Below are 21,852 nucleotides of genomic sequence, written 5' to 3' on the forward strand. Positions count from 1 at the left end.
ACCATAGGCCCTATCAAATAAAAATGTTTTAAGCCTAGTCTTAAAAGTAGACAAAGTGTCTGCCTCACGGACTAAAGCTGGGAGCTGGTTCCACAGGAGAGGAGCCTGATAGCTAAAAGATCTGCCTCCCATCCTAATTTTAGATATTCTGGGAACCACCAGTAGACCTGCAGTCTGAGAGCGAAGTGCTCGGTTAGGAACGTATGGAACAATCAGATCACTGATGTATGATGGAGCTTGATTATTAAGAGCTTTATATGTGAGAAGAAGGATCTTAAAATCTATTCTGAATTTAACAGGTAGCCAATGTAGGGAAGCTAAGACAGGAGAGATATGATCTCTCTTTTTAATTCTCATCAGAACTCTAGCTGCAGCATTTTGGACAAGCTGAAGACTTTTAACTACATTCTGTGGACTTCCTGAGAGTAATGAATTACAGTAATCCAGTCTTGATGTAATAAATGCATGAACTAGTTTTTCAGCATCACTCCTGGAAAGGATGCTTCTAATCCTAGCAATATTCCGAAGGTGGAAAAAGGAAATCCTACAAACCTGTTTAACCTGGGATTTGAATGACATGTCCTGGTCAAAGATAACACCAAGGTTCCTTGCTTTGTTCTCGGAGATTGATGTAATGCCATTAAGGTCAGGTGATTGGCTAAGCAATTTCCTTTTCTGGATTTCTGGTCCAAAGATGAGAACTTCTGTCTTGTCTTGATTTAAAAGCAAAAAGTTTAGAGTGATCTAATGTTTTATGTCCTCAAGACAAGCCTGTAATCTACCCAACCGATTAGGTTCATCAGGGTTAATGGATAAATATAGCTGAGTATCGTCAGCATAACAGTGGAAGTTTATCCCATGCTGTCTAATGATTTTACCAATTGGGAGCATATATATAGTAAAAAGAATTGGTCCAAGCACTGAACCCTGTGGTACTCCACAAGTAACCCTGGAGTATGAAGACGATTTGTCATGTACATTTACAAAATGATATCTATCTAAGGATAGATTGATTATATCTAGAATGGGGGCAGTAACCAAAGGAAGTGCATCTTTAAATGATTTGGTTGGGAATGGATCCAAAATGCAAGTTGAAGGTTTAGATGAAGCTAATATTTTTGATAACTCTGAAAGCTCAACTGGATCAAAATGGTTCAAGCACAGATGAGGTTCTACAGTCACCTCTGTTTAAGTTGATGTCACAATAATAAACATATTTTGTGTAACAAATGAGATATTTCAAGGTTATTAATCATTTATATCTCACTCATGCAGTCTTGTCCTGAAGCAGAAGTGATCTCCCCTTCACTTCCAGATGTTTTTATGAGATCAGGAGAGACAGAGCGAATCCAAACGTGGGTCACGTCAGAGAGGACTGGTTGCTCCAGAAACGGGACGTCATGTTGAAAAGCCTGCTAACAAGTCCAAATGGCTGCAGGAAATCCCTAATTAACCAAAATAAAGCCTCCGTGTTTTTTATCTGTCTGAAAACCTGATAAGATCCAATCTGCAGGTTTATTCTTTTAGCTGCAATTTGCAAATTACTCTGATATCAGAGTCATCAAATTATAAAAGGATCTCATTTTAAGCTAAAAATTTAAACACATTTTATTATAAAGTCAAGGGACATTTTGGTAGTTGTTGGTCTTTAAACCCGTCTCATAAAAACGAGGAGACATTGTCTCTCAAATGTAAAAACAAGATGATTTACTCATAACTGACATGTATGATTAAAGTAAACAGCATCTCAGCTGTGTGTGTGTGTGCGCGTGTGCGTGTGTGTGTGTGTGTGTGTGCGCGCTTATGCAGATTGAGTGTGTTCATTTACATATAACCTTGTCTTTGCCTAAGGCCACCTGCTCTGAAGAGAAAAAATGTTTAGTGTTACAAACAGAAGCAAAGTTTCTTCTTAACAATCAACCCAATTTCATGCTTTTTTTCCCCTCATTGTGATTTTTTGTGATTACAAACAAAACTGCAGGGTTGCTCAGATCAAATCAAATCAAACTTTATTTACGTAGCACTTTTCATGCACAGGAAGCAACACAAAGTGATTAAAGGGACATTATGGAAGTGTGACAGCCAAAACATGTATAGAAATAATAAATGTCTTCTTCATACGTTCTCCTGCAATGCCCTGGTCCTGTAGAATGAGCCCTGGCATTTTTACTGTGATTGCCTGTTTTTCTGTAAAATCACAGAAAAAGAGAGATGCTCGGGTCGAGCAGGCTGCTTCATGCGCGTTCACGCTCAGGCATCGCCCGTAGCGTTTGCTATCCGTAGCTTTAGCAGCAGAGAGAGAGGCAGTGCCACTTTGTCGCTGTTCCTAACGCCTAGTGACAAAGCTAGCTACATTTCTGAGGACCCTTAGCTACTTTCTGTAGAACTTTCTTCTAGATATTTCCTGCTAATTAGCAACAAAATAGCCGTTTTCACTCCGAACCGTTCTTTGTTTCAGCTGTCATCAAGGATATAAATGTTACAGATACTCAGGATGTCACTGGTGCTTTAGCTCACTTATTAAGACGTCTGACTCTCATGCAGAAGACCTGGGTTTGATTCTGGATGTGAACATAGTTTATTTAGAGTTTCTTTTTTACATTAATGGTATTTTTTTTACAGTAAAACGCCCAAATATTTATTTGAGACTCGCCGAACGGCATTGAATTCACAGATAAAAAAGATGTGGGTTCAACTTTCATTTTGGAACAATTTTTCAAGCAAGGGAAGGGAATGATCTGAGCATGCAGGAGGACTGACCCATCATAAACCTTTGTCGCTGTGCTGAAGAGAAAGCTACAGAACCACATTATTTAATTAATTAGCTGCGTGTTCTCCTGTCCTCTGTCCTCCGGGCCACACACACACACACACACACACACACACACACACACACACACACGCGCGCACACACACACACAAGAGACTGTCTCAGCTGTTATTTTCGTTAAGGAGTGTGCACGTGCAGCATGCGTGCCTCGTGCACGAGCCTACTATTGAAACTGCCGTTACGCTTTTGGCCTGAGGGGGCAATCACGAGCATAAAAATTCAAAACTCAGTAAAGTCCATTTAACAGATTAAAAGGACCCATATAACCCACATTCCCTCCCTTTCCCACACTTGAAACAACGTTATTTTCCATTTGCACATAAGATTCACGTAATAATCTGGATCTTCTGTATGAATTGTTGACTATCTTTAACTTCTCTTTTTTTAGTGTCGTTGACCTTTTATTACATCACAACAGGAGTAATGTCTCAACAGCCTTCAAAGCAAAAATCAAACGTCCGCGTGTTTCACATGATTTACATCCTAAGGATTTCACATGTGAACAACTATAGTTTTCGCTCTTTATTACCATGGAAATATTCAAAATTCACAGAGAAATGTGTGCAAAACACAGGTGGTCACATGTTTTTCACACTTGAGATTTGTTTTGACAGGAAGTAAGTGTTCACCCATAATCGAACAGTTGCAGGATTGAGTCCTGCTCAATCTGGTGCTGTTGTTGTGTCCTTGAGCAAGACATTTAGCACACCTTACCTGCTGGTAGTGGTCAGAGGGACCAGTGGCGTGTGTGTGCATCAGCCTCGCATCCATCAGTGCGCCCCAGTAGCTGTGGCTACATTGTAGCTCATAACCACCACACTTTGAATATGTGTGCAAATGTGCATGCACGGGTGAATGACTGATAGTGTTGTAAAGAGCCTTGGGGGGTTCTATGACTCTAGAAAGCTCTTTATCAAGTACAGACCATTTACCATGTTCTCATGTGTTAAATTTCACACGGGCAAAATATTTTTCTCATTGTGTGATTCTGGCAGTTTTTTTTTCCACATGGGAGATCAAAAAAGTTCAACGCTAAAATGAAAACTAACAGATTAGCTGAATTAGCTCTAATGCTAACCTAGCCTTATCGTGCATTCCAGTTGTCCTCGGAACTTGGAATTTCCAAGCAGGAAATGACGTAACGGGCTCGTTTTGCATTTCAGCTTCCAACTCAGAAAAAATGGATGCCACCAATTGAGTACTAAACCAAAAGAGTTACATAACCAAGTCTTCTCCGCATCTAACTTATAGTGACACACACGCCCCTTGACAGTTGCCACATACAACCAGAAAAACTACAAATCATATGTAAAAATATAAACTCCAGGACAAGTAAAAACCATGAACACCGGTCAATTTTGGCAGCAATGTTAAATTTTTTATCAACGTAATTATTCATAACAAAAATTAACAACTTACAGATGCTGTTAAATAGCAAAAAGAAAGAAAACAGAACATATATGGGCTGCATGGTGGCGCAGTGGTTAGCACTGTTGCCTCGCAGCACGAAGGTTGCAGGTTGGAAACTCGGCGGCGGCAGTGATGCTGGTTAGTCTACTCGGACAATAACTAGTCAATAATGTCAGAGATTTATCATTTCATAAATAGGCTAATTTAGCAGTATATTTATTTAAAAACACAAAAGACCTCAGAAATGAGCTGTCAAAACTTTTCAAGACCAAAAATGTCGAGTTAAAAGACGTCATGGGCCACAAAATGAGACATTTTAAATTTTCAATTATTTTGTTTTCATCCTATCTACAAATAGGCCTAGGACTTAGACATTAGTAAAAATCCTACCATGTGCACAAACAGTGTGTTGAAGTGCAACAGGGGGCCACACTCAAAGTGTGAGGCAAAAATGGCCACAGTTTGGACATGCCTGCTTTAGAAAGCGCCCTGTTGTTGTTTGCTTATGGTTTTTTTTTAGGTGCAAGTTTAGGAGCAAATAAATAAATAAAAAGTAAATTATCTTGAAATGAGGAACATATGTGGAACTTTTTGAGAATTCGGAAAAGGGTAGAATGCCTTCTCCGGGTCAGGGATGAGGTCCTGCCCCAAGTGGAGGAGTTAAAGTATCTCGGGGTCTTGTTCACGAGTGAGGGAAAACTGGAGCAACCACTTTGGCGCCTCTGGAGTCGGTGTTTGTTTACGTCATGCTGCATTCAATGTAATTGGAAAAAGGAGCTTCAAGCGCTAAACCTCCAATTTTGTTTTATTTCTGGCTTTAGTTGGGGGGGACGGATCGGGGTCTATCTGAATCTGGGGGGACAGATCCCCCCCCGTCCCCCACCCTATCTGCGCGCCTGCAAGCGGCCGAAATTAGTTTTCTCCGCAGAGTGGCTGGGCTCTCCCTTAGAGATAGGGTGAGAAGCTCTGTCATCCGGGAGGGGCTCGGAGTAGACCCGCTGCTCCTCCACATCGAGAGGAGCCAGTTGAGGTGGCTCGGGCATCTGGTCAGGATGCCTCCTGGACGCCTCCCTGGTGAGGTTTTCCGGGCACGTCCAACCGGGAGGAGACCTAATGGTAGACCCAGGACACGGTGGAGGGACTATGTCTCTCACCTGGCCAGGGAACGCCTTGGGATTCCCCCGGAGGAGCTGACCCAAGTGGCTGGGGAGAGGGAAGTCTGGGCCTCTCGCCTTAGGCTACTGCCCCCTCCACCCGACTCTGGATAAGCGGATGAAAATGGATGAATGGATAGACTTTTTGAGAATTGTTGGAAAACACAAGGCTTGATCTGCTGGGCCTTCTGTTAGTGGTTTAAAACTTCTAGTCGTCCAACATTAGACGAGTCTTATCTGTTCAATCTTTTGTCAGTCGGTTGAACTGTATCCTTTTATCTCTGACTAGCCTCTCGTTTTAATGTCACGCTTCAGTTTTTACATTCCTTCATCCCCTTTCTCTCCACACCTACGCATCTCGATGGCCGTCATTTAGGCCTGATATTAAATTAATTCTCCAGAGGGACCTGAAGCCTCCGGGAGGGAAGACAAAAGAGCTGAAATGTCACAAGCTGCTGACGTGGAGTGGGCCGTGACTTGGGTGTGCGGAGGAAAGACTCATAAAAGCACGGCTGGCATCCCACTGAACCTCCCCCACACGCTTTCAAAGCGTGACCCCTCAGATATTTCTATCAAACAGCTTCTAATGTTCGTTGAAAGCATTCAGACGTTCACAGGGTCACATCAGCTCATGTTAGTGGGGACTTGGGATCATAATACGAGTTTTTATTTGTTTGTGTAATTGTTTAATTTACATGTTATTTAATGAGCCATAGGAAATACGAAATCAACCTTATGGATCTGTGGGTACTGTTTAACCAGAAGATTGGAACTTTTTATTGCAGGGATTATGTAACACTTTGTATTTACTCTGAGACAACAGAAGAGAGAGTCAAGTTTAAAAGTTTAAAGATTTATTACTAAACAAATTAAAACTAGACTAACTTTAACACTAAATGTATGGTGTAACTAAGGTGGATGAGACGGAGAATGGTGTAGTGTGGAATGTTGTTCAGAACCAGCAAATCCAAAGAAACGATTAGTTCTGGTGGGAACTGAAGGTGATGTCTTTGCGCTAAGCTTTGATTTGGAGATTCATAACACACATTTGACGCCATTTGTCGGTCTACGTACCCTTAGCGGAAGTCCCCGTTAGATCAGGAATGTCGAGGTCCAGCTTGACCCTCTCTGGAACCGAAGCCGGTAGGAAAAGCAGCGGTTGCCGACCAGACCGGTCTTGAGATACTTCCGGGTCACGACAGTTTTGTTGGCATCTAGCGAGACCCAAACCTGGGTCGTGATGGTTCAGCTTTTATTCTGAAAGGAACCGTTGCAGCAGGTGGAACAGCAACAGATTTTATCCAGCTTGTTGTTGGTTCTTTCGGCTGAAGAGGAAAGTTACGGATTGGCCACTCCGACAACTTCTCTAGAACGCTTTGAACTGGCGTTAAAGATGGCGTGGGCATAGTTTTATACTTTGGAAGTTTTGGTTTATGGTCGAATGAAAAGATGACAGATTTACCAAACACCACCAAAACCACGCCTCCGTCATATCTGGCAGATTCTGATTGGATCAGTAAAAGCAATGTGTCATGTCTTAACGCTACGTGAGATCAGTCCTAGTGGAAACATTTAAAGTCATATTACTTATTATATTCTATAGGATTATAATAAAGTAATTAATATCTTGATTTCACAGATTGGTCACATCTCATTATTGACTAACACTTTGTTTGTTTAGCTTTATTAAAAATAGAGAGAGTTCATTCTTCATTCTTCTCTTGAGCTGGAAAGAAGCAGTTTAGAGCAAAGGCATGAGACCTTGAAGCCATATCTCATGCAGACTAGTTCTGTGTCAGAGGAGAGGGGGAAATGACTTTTGGTGGAAAACAGTCATTTCATTCTGTTACATTTGTAAAATACAAGTGAAAGTTTTTTTGAAATGAACATTTGTTAAGTTGTTTTCTCAACTTTTATTGCGTCTATAAATGCCTCAGTATAAAGAATCAACGTTGTAATGGATATAACCTGAAGGCTCGGAAAGGGTAGAGGATGGAGAAGATCGGACGAAATGGAGATAAACGATTGGCTGTGGAGACACTCGAAGAGACGAGCTCAAAGAGAAAGTAAAAATTTTAATAGAACATAAAACACAGATTTACCATTTTTTCCCCAAACCCACTCTCTGGAACACCCCCAGGATGTTGACTACTTAATTTCCCCCCAGGACGTCTCATCCGCCCATTTCAGCTCATCTCAAGAGACCATAAGCAGATTAATGTCCTGATCAGCCCGCTTCACACAGGGTGAATAACAGAACCACATTTTTCTGTTGCCTGAGCTTCAACTCCTTTCAGCTCAGATTTACACCAAACCTCGTTTTAAATCTCTGCAGACCGTTTTCCCACCCCCAGCACACTCATTCAAGTGACCAGTGAACAGAAGATGCAACTGGATATAGGAGGGAGATCTAGCCCGCCCTTAAAGCATCCTTTTGTAGAGCCTGAAAACAGCTGAGGAGGAGGAGGAGTGAAACTTCTGGTTGTTGTGAAAATTAGCAGAATGAGGGAAGTTAGGAATATTTTATTTATTTATTTATTTATTGGGATTAAAAGAAAAAATTCTGCTTGAGACTTAAAGAAATTCCGGAGAGATTTTGCAGTTTCGTATCTTTCACCGACACGGTTAATGGTCATCAGGCTATTTTGGTTTTTACTGCTTCAACTGATCTTTGGAAAGGATTTAGTGACGTGTTCACAGACCTGCTGCACCACAGACTTTCAGTTCCTCTTCTCACTCAGGCGTGACACGACAGCTGACCCTGGAGTAAACCATGTCAGAACAGTTTAGTTCGTCTTGGGATTCATGCACACGCCCCAGCTGATGAGTCAGAATCCAGATCAGCAGCTTTGGCGTTTACCTCTATCTCTGATAAATGTGTGTTTTAAAGTTAGCACCATTAATTAGTCACCACCCTGAGGCCCTTTATCAGAGGGAGGATAATAATTTTGGACTAAAATGCAAAACTTGTTCCCAGCCGAGTGTGAAGCGGCTGGGATGAGGATCAGCTCTTGTAAAGCCGAGACCGTGATCTTGAATCAAAAAAGGGTAGAATGCCTTCTCCGGGTCAGGGAGGAGGTCCTGCCTCAAGTGGAGAAGTTTAGGTATCTCAGGGTTCAAGAGTGAGGGAATGATGGAGCGTGAGATCGACAGGCGGATTGGTGCTGCGTCTGCAGCGATGCGGGCGTTGTACCGGTCTGTCGTGGTGAAGAGAGAGCTGAGTCAGAAGGCGAAGCTCTCGATTTGCCGATAGACATGGATGTAGTTTTGACTTTAAAAGTGTATGGGACACAACTGGCATGTCTTTACAGTGAGTATACAAAATTATGTATAAAACAACAGCCTAGACCTAGACCAGACTTTGCAAAGCAAAAATTTGGTCTGGTTCACTAGGCTAGCATCCAGGGGGATTACAGAAAATGTGTTTTCAGGATTGAACTATAAAAACAACAACCAGTCGTGGGATAAAGATTATGTTCGTGAGAGACAAAACAGAATTTAGTTTGTACATTTGGAAAAACATCTAATCTTCTCTTCTTTGGCCTGATTTCATTCATGTGTTTCCTTTCTCCAGACCCGCAGAACAGTAAACTAGAAAACAGAACAGCAGGAAAAATGTTGGCTATGCTTTTGTTCTTGTTATGTGGCAAAACTCTCACAAGAACGTTGCGATTTTGTGGGGTTTTTTTCTCTCTCTTTGCTAAATATTCCCATAAATGCAGCAGGGCAGCGGAGATGGTGGCGGGTTAACATGCACTTGACCCACATTTGTGACAGAAATCCCATCCTCAGTGATGACTCATCCCTTCTTTCTTTCCCCGCAACAAGCTGCAAGTCACTTTGAGAAGAAGAAACCTAACCAGTCAGAATGTGAGACCTCGGTTTCTTGGACGAGGGACAAGACATAAAGCAGTGTGACCATCGACATAATATACGAGTGTGACGCAGAGGAACTTTAATAGATTGAAGCAAAGCTGCATCGTGTGTGTGGCTTGTTGAATACAAACGAGAAGATACGAAAGACGGGAAACACAGAAAAAATGTGAGATAGAAAGACCCAAAACTGGAAACAAAAGTCTCATGAGACAGTGAAGAAAATGAAATTTCCGGCACCAACTTTTCATAAAGTGTACAGTAGTTTGGCAGCTTTAATAAGAAGAGAGCATTTGAGGACAAGCGGCAGACGAGCAGAGCGAGACGTGGAGGAGGAGGTGATGGGACTTCTAATATTTAATCCAAAAATACCCCATGACGTGACTGCTACAGTGGCTTCCATGCACGCACCCCCCTGGATGATTCTGACTGAACTAAAGATGATTCTGGCGTTTTGCTGTTTGACTGCAGCCATGAAAGAAAAGCAGTGTAAAGACATCCACCCAGCAGCCGGGTTTAATATTCTGCCCCTGCTCTGCAGGATGCCGACTCATTCCCAACAGCATCCACTGAATGCAAATGTAAGGAAAGGCCTAGGATTTCCTGTGGGAATGTACATTGGCTGTTGCCTTTCATACCAGAGTTTGAAACCATAGGATTACAAAACAACACTAAACAAAACTAAACAGTCTTGTTCCAGTTGAAACCATGTGGTATGAAAAACTTCATTCCATACAGTCTCGTACGATGCAGTATGATTCAGTATGATATGATAAGGATGCGACGTGACACAGTTGTTAGCATGATAGGAGCGGTACAATACAATGCAATACAATATAATGTGTATATAATATATAATGTCATTTATTTCCTTGTAAGCTTTCTTTGCCATATTCATCTTTGTCATGGGGATAGCAGACTCAGCAGAGGGACTCAAATCGACCTCTCCTGCAGCCTTCACCAACTCCACCGCTGTGACTCCAATGTGTTCCTTGGCCAGCCTGAACATGTTCTGGGTTGACCAGAGGACCTGCTGTGGCCAGGAAAGGCCTGAAACACCTCCCCTGTCAGCAGTCTTAATTTACCGGTGGATTCATAACATAAATCAATAGAAAATAATACTGCTTGATGTGAGACAGTACAATTCTATTCAGTGCAATGTGTTCAATAAAATGTTAGTGGTGTGATCCAAAGATATGGTTCAGCAGTTCAATGCAATGCTATATGATACAAAGCAAAGTGATGCGATACAATACGACACGATGCGATATGATGCAATATAATAAATAATAAATGGCACTTGTATAGCGCCTTTCAGAGTCAGAGGACTCCAAGCACATTACACTACAGTGTATCATTCATTCATTCACACACTATTCACACAATACAATGCAATATGATACAATGCGGTGCAATGTGATATGATGCAATACAATACGAAACAATACGATGTGATACGATACGATTTGATATGATATTATACAATGTGATACGATACGTTATAATACGATGTAATACGATACTATACGATGTGATATGATACGATATGATACGATACAATACAATGCGATGTGATACGATATGATATGATGTGATATGATATGATACGATGTGAAACGATACGATATGATGTGATACTATACGATGTGATACGATACGGTATGATACGATGTAATACGATACTATACGTTGCAATGTGATACGAAATGATATGATGTGATACAATATGATGTGATACGATACGGTATGATACAATGTAATACGATACTATACGTTGCAATGTGATACGAAATGATATGATGTGATACAATACGAAGTAATACGATACGATATGATACGATGTAATACAATACTATACGATGTGATATGATACGATATGATATGATACGATATGATACAATACGATGCGATGTGATACGATATATGATGTGATACGATGTGATCAAATAAGATAAAATACTATGAATTTGAAATGTTTTTCGATACAATACAGTATATTTTTTAATCAACTTTTGTCCTAAACACAACTATAGCCATTTTGGTAAAGTTTTCAAAATGACATTATGCATGGTCTCGTTTCTCAGCAAGATCTCTTACAAAATGTCAGCACTCAAAGTTTGTGTAGGGAATTACTCTGATTACAGGTCAGTGCATGTAAAACCGACTCCGATACAGACATTCATGCTTTTTAAGGCTGAATAATTGTGACCGCCATTCTTGCGTCTGTGTTAATATTATAGCATACTTGGCTATTAGATGGGAGTCATAACTATAAAATATTTAGGAGCTAAAGCTTAAATGAATTACATCCTTTATTTGACATAAAGATGCACTAATTTTATTTGCAATGAAAACTAAGAAGTTTAGAATAAATCAAATATTGTATTCTTTGGATTTTAGTTTTAGTGTCTTCTTTATTGCATCAGTTGATGCGGGAGTGTGTTTAAAGTGTGTATTTTTGTGTTTTCTCATCAACGTGTCTGAACACAGTGTCTGCCCTGGAGAGTTTCCCTTCCTGCCTGACTCAGATGCTGAATGAGGACAGCTGCGTATCAATAAGCTCTCGGTTTCACTTCTCACATTCTTTTCCAATACAAAGTTGATTACAACTATATGGAAACTGCATACAGGTGGTAGTCGAGGGCGGGGACCTTGGCGGCCAGATCCTCGGCTACAGAAGCTGGCTCTTGGCACATGGAATGCCACCTCTCTGGTGGGGAAGGAGCCTGAGTTGGTGTGTAAGGTTGAGAGGTTCTGACTAGATATAGTCGGACTCACCTCAACGCATGGCTCTGGCTCTGGAACCAGTTTCCTTGAGAGGGGTTGGTCTTTCTACCACTCTGGAGTTGCTCAGAGCAGGGGTGGGCAAACTAGTTGCCCCCCATCTTGGTGCCTGTACGTTGAGGTTTACCCCAGTGAATGAGAGGGTAGCCTCCCTCCGCCTACGTGTGGGGGGACGGGTCCTGTCTGTGCTTATGCACCAAACTACAGTTCAGACTACCCACCCTTTCTGGAGACCTTGGAGGGGATGCTGGAGAGCGCTCCTTCTGGTGACTCCCTCGTTCTGCTGGGGGACTTTAACGCTTGAGTCACGTGGGCAACGACAGTGAGACCTGGAGAGGTGTGGTTGGGAGGAACGGCCCCCCGATCTGAATTCGTGTGGCGTTTTGTTATTGGGACTTCTGTGCCAGTCATGGATTGTCCATAATGAACACCATGTTCAGACATAAAGGTGTCTATATGTGCTCTTGGCACCAGGATACCTTAGGCCGCAGCTCGATGGTCGACTTTGTTGTTGTTTCATCTGACCTGCGGCCGCATGTCTTGGACACTCGGGTGAAAGGAGGGGCGGAGCTGTCAACTGACCACTACCTGGTGGTGAGTTGGCTCAGATGGTGGGGGAGGATGCCGGTCAGACCAGGTAGGCCCAAACGTATTGTGAAGGTCTGCTGGGAATGTCTGGCAGAGTCTCCTGTCAGAAGGAGCTTCAATTCCCACCTCCAACAGAACTTCCAAAATGTTCCGGGGGAGGCGGGGGACATTGAGTCTGAATGGACCCTGTTCCGTGCCTTCATTGTTGAGGCGGCCAACCAGAGCTGTGGTCTCAGGATAGTCGGTGCCTGTCGTGGTGGCAACCCCCGAACCCGCTGGTGGTTCAAGCTGAAGAAAGAGTCCTATCAGGTCTTTTTGGCCTGTGGGACTCCAGAGGCAGCTGATGGGTACCGGCAGTCCAAGTGGAACACGGCTCGGGTGGTCACCAAGGCAAAAACCCGGGCATGGGAGGAGTTCGGTGAGACGATGGAGCAAGACTTCCATACGTCTTCAAGGAGATCCTGGTCCACCATCCGGCGTCTCAGGGGGGAAAGCAGTGCGCTACCAACACCATCTATAGTGGGGATGGTGTGCTGCTGACCTCTACTCAGGACGTTGTGGATCGGTGGGCAGAATACTTTGAAGACCTCCTCAATCCCACCCACACGTCTTCCGGTGAGGAAGCAGAGTCTGGGGACTTTGGGCTGGCCTCTCAAATCTCTGGTGCTGAGGTCACTGAGGTGGTTAAATAGCTCCTCTGTGGCAAGGCTCCAAGGGTGGATGAGATCCGCCCGGTGTTCCTTAAGGCTCTGGATGTTGTGGAGCTGCGTTGGCTGACGCGGCTCTGCAATATCACATGGACATCGGGGGCAGTCCCACTGGACTGGCAGACCGGGGTGGTGGTTCCCTTATTTAAAAAGGGGGACCACAGGGTGTGTTCCAACTACAGGGAAATCACACTCCTGAGCCTTCCTGATAAGGTCTATTCAGGGGTTCTGGAGAGGAGGGTCCATTGAATTGTTGAACTTCAGATTCAGGAGGAGCAATGTGGTTTTCGTCCTGGCCGTGGAACACTGGACCAGCTCTATACCCTTAGGGGGATCCTGGGGGGTGTGTGGGAATTTGCCCAACCAGTCTACGTGTGTTTCGTGGATTTGGAGAAGGCGTTTGACCGCGTCCCTCGGGGGGCCCTGTGGGGGGTACTCTGGGAGTATGGGGTACCAGGCCCTCTGATATGGGCTGTTAGGTCCCATTAGAAGGCGAAGCTCTTGATTTACCGGTCGATCTACGTTCCTACCCTCACCTATGGTCATGAGCTTGGCTAGTGACCGAAAGAACGAGATTGCGGATACAATCGGCTGAAATGAGTTTTCTCCGAAAAGTGTCTGGGCTCTCCCTTAGAGATGGGGTGAGAAGCTCGGTCATCCGGAAGGGGCTCGGAGTAGACCCGCTGCTCCTCCACATGGAGAGGAGCCAGTTGAGGTGGCTCGGGCATCTGGTCAGGATGCCTCCTGGACGCCTCCCTGATGAGGTTTTCCGGGCACGTCCAACCGGGAGGAGACCTAAAGGTAGACCCAGGACACGGTGGAGAGACTATGTCTCTCACCTGGCCAGGGAACAACTTGGGATTTCCCCGGAGGAGCTGGCCCAAGTGGCTGGGGAGAGGGAAGTCTGGGCCTCTCACCTTAGGCTACTGCCCCTGCGACCCGACTCCGGATAAGCGGATGAGGATGGATGGATGGATGGATGGATGGATGGATGGATGGAAACTGCCTTTGCGTTGATGCTGTTTTACTGGCAGAGGAGTAATGAAGTGTAATATTGGAGGCATTTAATGAAACATTAAGTGAACAGTGAGAACATCTGGGACTAATGGGAGAAAATGTAATGAATACACTTTGGCAACTCATGTCCAATACTTTTAGATTAAATGACAAACTGCTTCTTGTTGCTTCCACATAGGTGCTACTACTCTTTGTACTGCAGGTATTGCATCCAATTTCATCATTCATGTTTTTCTTTTTTTATATTTTTTTATTTTTATTTTGCTGTAAAGTCACACAAACGGGTTAAGAAATGGTTAAATTAGCATGATTTTCCGTGTGAGCATGACTGCTTTTGGGCTAGGCATGCAGGAGAAATGTCCCACAGCAGCACTTCTAAGGCTTAATTAGCCACTTCATGCCACTGATCCCCAGGAATCTAAACATTCCAGAACATTCTGATCCTAAACATCTACCATGAGTAAATACTGCAGACCAGTGTCATTGTTGCGGATGTTTCTGGTGTCGTTGAGGTCAACATGGATGTCTCATCTGCAAAAGAGACAGGAAGTGGAGCAGGAAGTGCATAAAGAACACAGACACGCTGATGGGGAAGGAGAACAATGGCATCTTTTGATTAGAATGGCTAGAGTTTAAGAAATACACGCAACTTTCCAGTTCCGTGACGCACATGTGGACTTTACATCTATTTTAATTATACATTTTTAATAGATTGCCATGAGAAGAGAGTACTCTTCTTTAAAATCACAGACGTTATTCCTGTAACACAATCCAAAACTGAAGAGCTGGGAACATCTTAAGTCCAGCAGCTTGTTGAAACCTCTTGAGCAACAATACGTCCATCCATCAATCCATTATTAATTCTCAGTATTTATCTTTTTTGTGAATTCACCAGTCTCTCCCGGGCTGTGGAGGACTTTTTTATCTTTTGTCATTTGTCATTCTGTCTCTCTCGGATGTGTTTGAGATCATTGTTTCGTTTTATAACCCATTTTGGTCCAAGCCTCAGCTGTCAGTCAGCACATTTTTCTCTAGAATAATCTGGTCTGCAGAGGAGGTCATGGTGGGCTCAAGTGTTTGCAGGTAGCCCAAATAATCAACCCTCCACCGCCGTCCTGAAAGTTGATGTGATCAGTTTGTGATTTGTTTGGTGCACCGAGGATTTCTCCTAACCCCTCCAAATCAGCGTTGTTTAGTCTTTTTCTAATGACCCTGCCATTTACTTGAATCTTTGGCCTTTTGACTGAGGCCTGTAGAGTCGGAGGTGGAGTGTTTGAGGTTTAGTTGTGATTTTTTTTAGCGTAGCATGGTTTGACCTTGGGTTGAATTTGCAGGGACATTCCCTCCTGAGAAAACTGGAAGTCTGTCTCTGTGAAATGATAGACTCTATGGCATTAGTACTTTCCAGATTCATAACTGCTAATGTCTTTGTTCCTTGGATCACACACCTTAATGCTCCAAACCTGCAAACAGCCAAAAACACACACATTTATAAGGGAGTTCAGACTTACTGAGAATCAGTGAATCAGTGCACTTGATCAGTAACACCTAGCTGCTACTTTTCCTCTTAATTTCTGCAGAAGCAGAAAGGATGAACTCAATTTAACTTGTTTTGGCTTATAAAAAAAACACAACATTGTAAAGTCATGTGGTGCAGATCCTTCTGAAGTTGGTTCACTTAAGCCTTGGATCGATTTACACCCAGTGCACATTCTCTAAATTGTGATACACAAAACCTTCCAAATAAAGAGGCATAACTATAGAAAGCAGGCAGAAAGAGCTCTCTTGTTGCTGTTTTCCACTTCTGCTCCCTCACAAGTGTCACGCAGCGCTGCAACACCTATTACAGCTCGACTCTTAATGGCACTTACAGGCTAATGTTGTTTCCAGGAAGCCTACATGTCTCGAGTTCTCTGAACAGAGTCGATTTCAAAGCACAACAAAATGCTCCGATCAACATGTAATTAAATGCTACAGTTAACCCTCAGCCTGCTGTTCCTCTTTCACCCCCGTAAACTGGTAGTTCACCTGCTGGTTCCCTGGAGGAATGCACTGAACGTGGAGACGCTTGAAAGGATGTGTCCTACATATTATGCTAAAGATGCAAACAGCCTCCCACAAACTTGGTATGACTGACTCAGCTGGGATCAGATTTAAATTTTTGTATTTTGGAGCTTTTTCTTTGCTCTGTGGGCAGCTTCAGCACCAGGTGCTGTTCACCATCCTGCAGCCTGAATCACCGAGCAGCAAGTAGCTTGTCATCACAATGATTAGCAGGCGGCTGACTCACCTGCTGTTCTCCGAAAGAGGGCTTAAGGTCCAATGTGTGAATTTTAAAAAGCAAGAAAAGTGACAAAGAGTGACGAATGTGTCAAATATATGGAGTGTTTTTCATTAGCTGGCAGGTGGAGGTGGGGTGTCAGCTAGAGGTCTCGTTTTCACAGGATGAATTGTTAATGTGTGTTTGGACAATAAACCATCAGCCAACCCGGATCACTTGACAGGCCCACTAAGCAAACTAATTGGTGTCTTTATCAGTTGGGTCAGATAAGAGGGCTGCTGCCTTTAAATCATTTATGACTCAAACTTCAGACCCGTTGGAGTAATCCATCCATCCACTTCACTTCACTTGTGTCGTGGCCGCCGTCTAATCAAGTTTTAGGAAGATGTCAAAGCACAAGTTTGCAAGCAAAAGAATCGAGCTACCTTCTGTGATTTCTCTGAAGAAATTCCTGTTTTCAGATGCACAGTTTGATGCAAGACCTGATCTAAAAGAGAAGATTTTTTCTTCATCAAAGGGTTTTTGGTCCGTGTTGCAACCCGTGTGCAAATGCTCAGCGTGAACTCTTCCTGTAATAGACAAAACCCTTTTCTGATTTATTTGCCGTTTTCAAGTGTGCAATAGTTTAATTGTATGTGTAAAATGTTGTAGCTCCATCCTCCCTCTGAGGCTGAATTTAAGGTCTTTGGGCTGTTTTAATAAGAACAGCACAATTTGATGTTTGTAGAAATCGTGTGATTAGTCCATACTCACATAATGATAGTCATTCAAGTTCATGTGTGAAAACGAAAGGTGCACAAATAGCTCATTAAAAGTGTGTAATTACACAGTTGCTGACTCAATTTAAGTTCATGTGGGAATTTGGGACAAACCTGATGCAAAAGTGTCCACTTTCTAACATGCGGTGCGTCATTAACACGTCTTCATGGTCATTCTGGCTGCAGCCTTCCTGCGTGGATGTTCACCCTACCATGCATGTGTTTTCTGCAGCTCCTCTGGTGCATGCCACGTTAAACTGTGAGCCACTTTGGATAAAATTGTCTGCAAATTGAAAGAACAAACATTTGAATAGTCTTCGCTTTTTATTTAGATAGATTTATCTTTATAAACGTGGAATTTATTATTTAAAAATACATTAATCTTATATGTGTGCAAGGCTTACTTCTTCACGCAAAACAAACGGTAACTTTTATGAACTCTAAAATGTTAAACAGAGTAAGAAAAATATGCTACTCACCGTGAATCTGTGCAAATAATGCAGGGAAAAGACTAAATTGGGATGGATAAATGTTTGTGTTGAAGTGACACAAGTTGTTTAGTTGACTGATACATTTTTGTTTTATTTGCATCCAATTTTGCTAAATTGGTCTCTCACTCAATACAAATGGGATTTTGTGGGATCATGTGACTCCCTCTTTGGCCCTAAATCTGTTCCCCTCGGACTCATTTTATGTCTCTCTATTAAATTTCGTATCTTTTCCTTATTTTTGAAACATTTGTGAAGGAAATGTCTACATTAGTAGAGCTAATATCCAGATTTTTGTCTGCATGAATAATTTCACTGTGGGTGTACTCGATATGCCCCGCAGCCCCTCCCTGTAATCTGCAGCGGGGGGCGGAGCTTAAACACACATTGTGCTTCCCTGGCTCGAGGCGCATTAGGTGGATTACCGCGGCGGGCTGGCAGAGGGAGGCAGCGTATCTTCGTCGGTTTCCAGCGGCAGCAGCGAGGGGTAGCCTCCGTGGGAGCCGTGATGGCATCTGTTGCACCGGACGCCTCAGCGGTCGCGTTTAATTCCGAGGAGAACGGAGCGGGAGAGCCAGCCTGAGTCCGCCGGTGATGAATTGAGCTGCTGCGGACAAAAGTTGATCAGAAGTCGGGATTCAGTCGCTCCCCACTGCTGTAAAATGGTAAATATTGCCTACACATGTATTACTATAGCCGAAGTTAGCAAACATGAGCTAACGACTGTTGGTGAAACGTTTATAAACGTGTGTGTGTGTGTGTGTGTGTGTGTGTGTGTTATTTGGTGTAAATAATGACCACGGTGGTGTGGAGCTAACTTCTCAGGTTAAAAGGTCATAAACAGTTTTTTAATATTGTCCAACCGCTGAATTTACGCTAATCTCTGTATTCCTTGTTCATCCACACGAAGACGTAACAGCGACAGGTCATGGGCGTAATTTTTTTTGGGGGGGGGGGGGGGGGGGGGACAGGGGGGACATGTCCCCCCCACATTTTCCAAAGTCAAGTTTTGACCCCTGCACTTTTTACCATCCAAAACAATATTACGCTACATTAAATTAACACTGGTTGAGCTCTAGGACCAAGCGGAAAACAACCGTTTGTGTTGAAGTCTGTTTCCCATTAGAGCATACTGTAAAGATACCCCCCCCCCCCCCCCCACACACACACACACACTTCTAAAGTGAAAATTACGTCCATGCGACAGGTCCAAACATGTTGGGTTCAGGAGCCAAAACCAACTCCATGTACTAAAATAATCTTTCTTTTTGCTTTTTGGAGTAAGACGTTTTCATCCCAGCATCCATTTATGGCCATGCTCCTTGTTGAGCTCAGGAGCCAATCTATGATTCGGCTCAGACGATCTGATAAATATTCTTTTCTAATGATGTGTGTGAAGGAAGCCTAACAGGGTGTTATAATCACACCCTCGTGTCTAGTAGCTGAGCTGGGAGGACGTGGCGGAGCTTCTTGCTGAGCAGACAGCAACTTGTCTTGATGTTTTAGGTCATCTGAGTCACCCAGGCGAGGCGTTTACTGGATGATCCACACTTGGATCTGCTCTGTTTGCAGCGCTGCGCGTGCACGTGGCTCCCACAGGCACAGGTTACACGAGAAGCTGGTTTATCTGGTCTGTGCAAAAGTAACCTCCATGACATTACAGTGAGATTTAAGGGGTGATAAAGAGCTGGCTATCTTCCCAAGTTGTGTTGATGGAGCTCCTTGCTGGATGGGGGCCAGTGGTCAGGCAGCCATCACCTTCCTGTTATGTGCAGCGTGAATACCACGCATGCTGTGTGTGTCATGTGTGCTAAGAAGCCTCCTTAAGGTGGAAGCGAGGAAACAGATTCTCCTGTGAACCATTTTCTGATGAATCATCATTTTCTGCAGCGATCTGATGTCTCTGAGGGAAAGGAGAATGTACAATACACAACTGTGTCTCTGAGATGGAGAGAGCAGCACGTTCAGGTACACAAGAAAACACGCAGAGACATTTTTTTAACTGACGACACCTTTTACGAGCTGCTCGGCGGCTGGAGGCAGACCGTTCCGTCCTCTCTCAACAACCCGTATTTGACAACACTCGGGGGAAACTCTTGGTCGACGGAGCATCTTTCCAGCCGTTCTCACCTGGGAACAGCTGGTTGCTGAGCAGTTCTGCTGGTGTGAGATGGAACCTGGCTCCGAGGCGCCGCAGGATTTTATTTTTCTTGCCAACGAGCCGCTGGAGACTTGAACAAAATCTGAAAAAGGAAAGAGCTGAAACCTTTTGATCTCCATGACCCAATTTTTTACATGAAAGTGTGTGGCTGCTTTCAAAGCGTGTGTGTGGCTTCTTCACGATCTCCAGTGAATTCTGACGGTTTAAGTTTGAATCAACAGCTGCAGCGGAGACATGACTGTCCTGTGTTTAGTGTTCAGTTAGCTCCCCTCGAGGAGACAGGCCGAGTTTTCCTCCGCTGTGATAAAAAGATACCGATATCAGTGAGGAGATTGATTTGTGTGAGACTGCAGTTGACTTGGTTGATTCAGACATCAATACGGACGCTTCTTCAAAGGTCAGCCTGTGTGTGTTTGTGTGTGTGGTTCATCCAAGAGTAGCTTTACTGTAGAAATGTCCACTGATGTTTGTTTATTTGGCCGAAGCCGTAGATGACGTGTGTTTTGGGGTGTGTGTGTATGTGGGAGGTGCGTGTTCTTCTCTGAGCTGACTGAACTCCCTCTGTGTCACAGTGTGTTTATCCGCCTCCCTAAAGGAGAAATGGTCTTTTCCCAGGCTTTAGTTCCTCTTTCTCAACACATTTTAAGTATTGACGCCACGTGACGGAAAGTGGAATGAGTCTGCAAAGCGTCGCTGTGAGTTTGTTTGGGTTAGAAATGATTCGTACCACAAAATGTTAAACACAACACAGAAACTAATAGACTGTGCAGAAGAAGAGCATTCATACCTTCTCCAGGGTAATTATTTGTAGTTAATGAGCATGAATTCCTGCAGTCTGGACAGAAGAGAACGTCACGACCTTTATGCACTCCTGGCTAAAAGTCGGTCCCATTTTAAAGGGACTTTACAGAGTTTTGAATTTTTATGCTCGTGATTGCCCCCTCAGGCCAAAAGCGTAATGGCAGCTTCAATAGTAGGCTCGTGCACGAGGCGCGCATGTTGTACGTGCACTCTCCTTAACGAAAATAACAGCTGAGACAGTCCCTTGTGTGTGTGTGTGTGTGTGTGTGTGTGTGTGTGTGTGTGTGTGTGTGTGTGTGTGTGTGTGTGTGTGTGTGTGTGTGTGTGTGTGTGTGTGTGTGTGTGTGTGTGTGTGTGTGTGTGTGTGTGTGTGTGTGTGTGTGTGTGTGTGTGTGTGTGCGTGCGTGTGTGTGTGTGTGTGTGTGTGTGTGTGTGTGTGTGTCCCGGAGGACAGAGGACAGGAGAACACGCAGCTAATTAATTAAATAATGTGGTTCTGTAGCTTTCTCTTCAGCACAGCGACAAAGGTTTATGATGGGTCAGTCCTCCTGCATGCTCAGATCATTCCCTTCCCTTGCTTGAAAAATTGTTCCAAAATGAAAGTTGAACCCACATCTTTTTATCTGTGAATTCAATGCCGTTCGGCGAGTCTCAAATAAAAATGTGGGCGTCTTACTGTAAAAAATATACCATTAATGTAAAAAATAAACTCTAAATAAACAATGTTCACACCCAGAATCAGACCCAGGTCTTCTGCATGAGAGTCCGACGTCTTACTAGGTGAGCTACACTCTAGTAACATTTATATCCTTGATGACAGCTGAAACAAAGAACGGTTCGGAGTGAAAATGGCTATTTTGTTGCTAATTAGCAGGAAATATCTAGAAGAAAGTTCTACAGAAAGTAGCTAAGGGTCCTCAGAAATGTAGCTAGCTTTGTCACTAGGCGTTAGGAACAGCGACAAAGTAGCACTGCCTCTCTCTCTGCTGCTAAAGCTACG

The 21,852-nt window shown here is 43.6% G+C and overlaps 1 protein-coding gene across 4 annotated transcripts in view; it reads left to right on the forward strand.

Moving 5' to 3' along the window:
• tmcc3 (transmembrane and coiled-coil domain family 3) overlaps positions 1 to 21,852 on the forward strand; it is a 74,822-nt gene that overhangs the window by 5,558 nt on the left and 47,412 nt on the right. The window contains exon 1 of one of the 4 annotated variants that reach the window (XM_015962365.3): positions 13,702 to 18,555. The exons of 1 other annotated variant lie outside the window; for it this stretch is intronic. Coding sequence is in view for 1 of the 3 variants with exons in the window: in XM_015962373.3 (XP_015817859.3) it covers positions 18,553 to 18,555 (3 nt within the window). In the remaining 2 variants the exon portion in view is untranslated. Of the gene's footprint in view, positions 1 to 13,701; positions 18,556 to 19,044; positions 20,449 to 21,852 lie in introns of those variants that run through there. 2 more of the 4 variants (XM_015962373.3, XM_054739894.2) reach the window with 2 other exon arrangements.

The sequence above is a fragment of the Nothobranchius furzeri genome, chromosome 1 (assembly GCF_043380555.1).
Source record: "Nothobranchius furzeri strain GRZ-AD chromosome 1, NfurGRZ-RIMD1, whole genome shotgun sequence".
Lineage (NCBI taxonomy): Eukaryota > Metazoa > Chordata > Actinopteri > Cyprinodontiformes > Nothobranchiidae > Nothobranchius > Nothobranchius furzeri.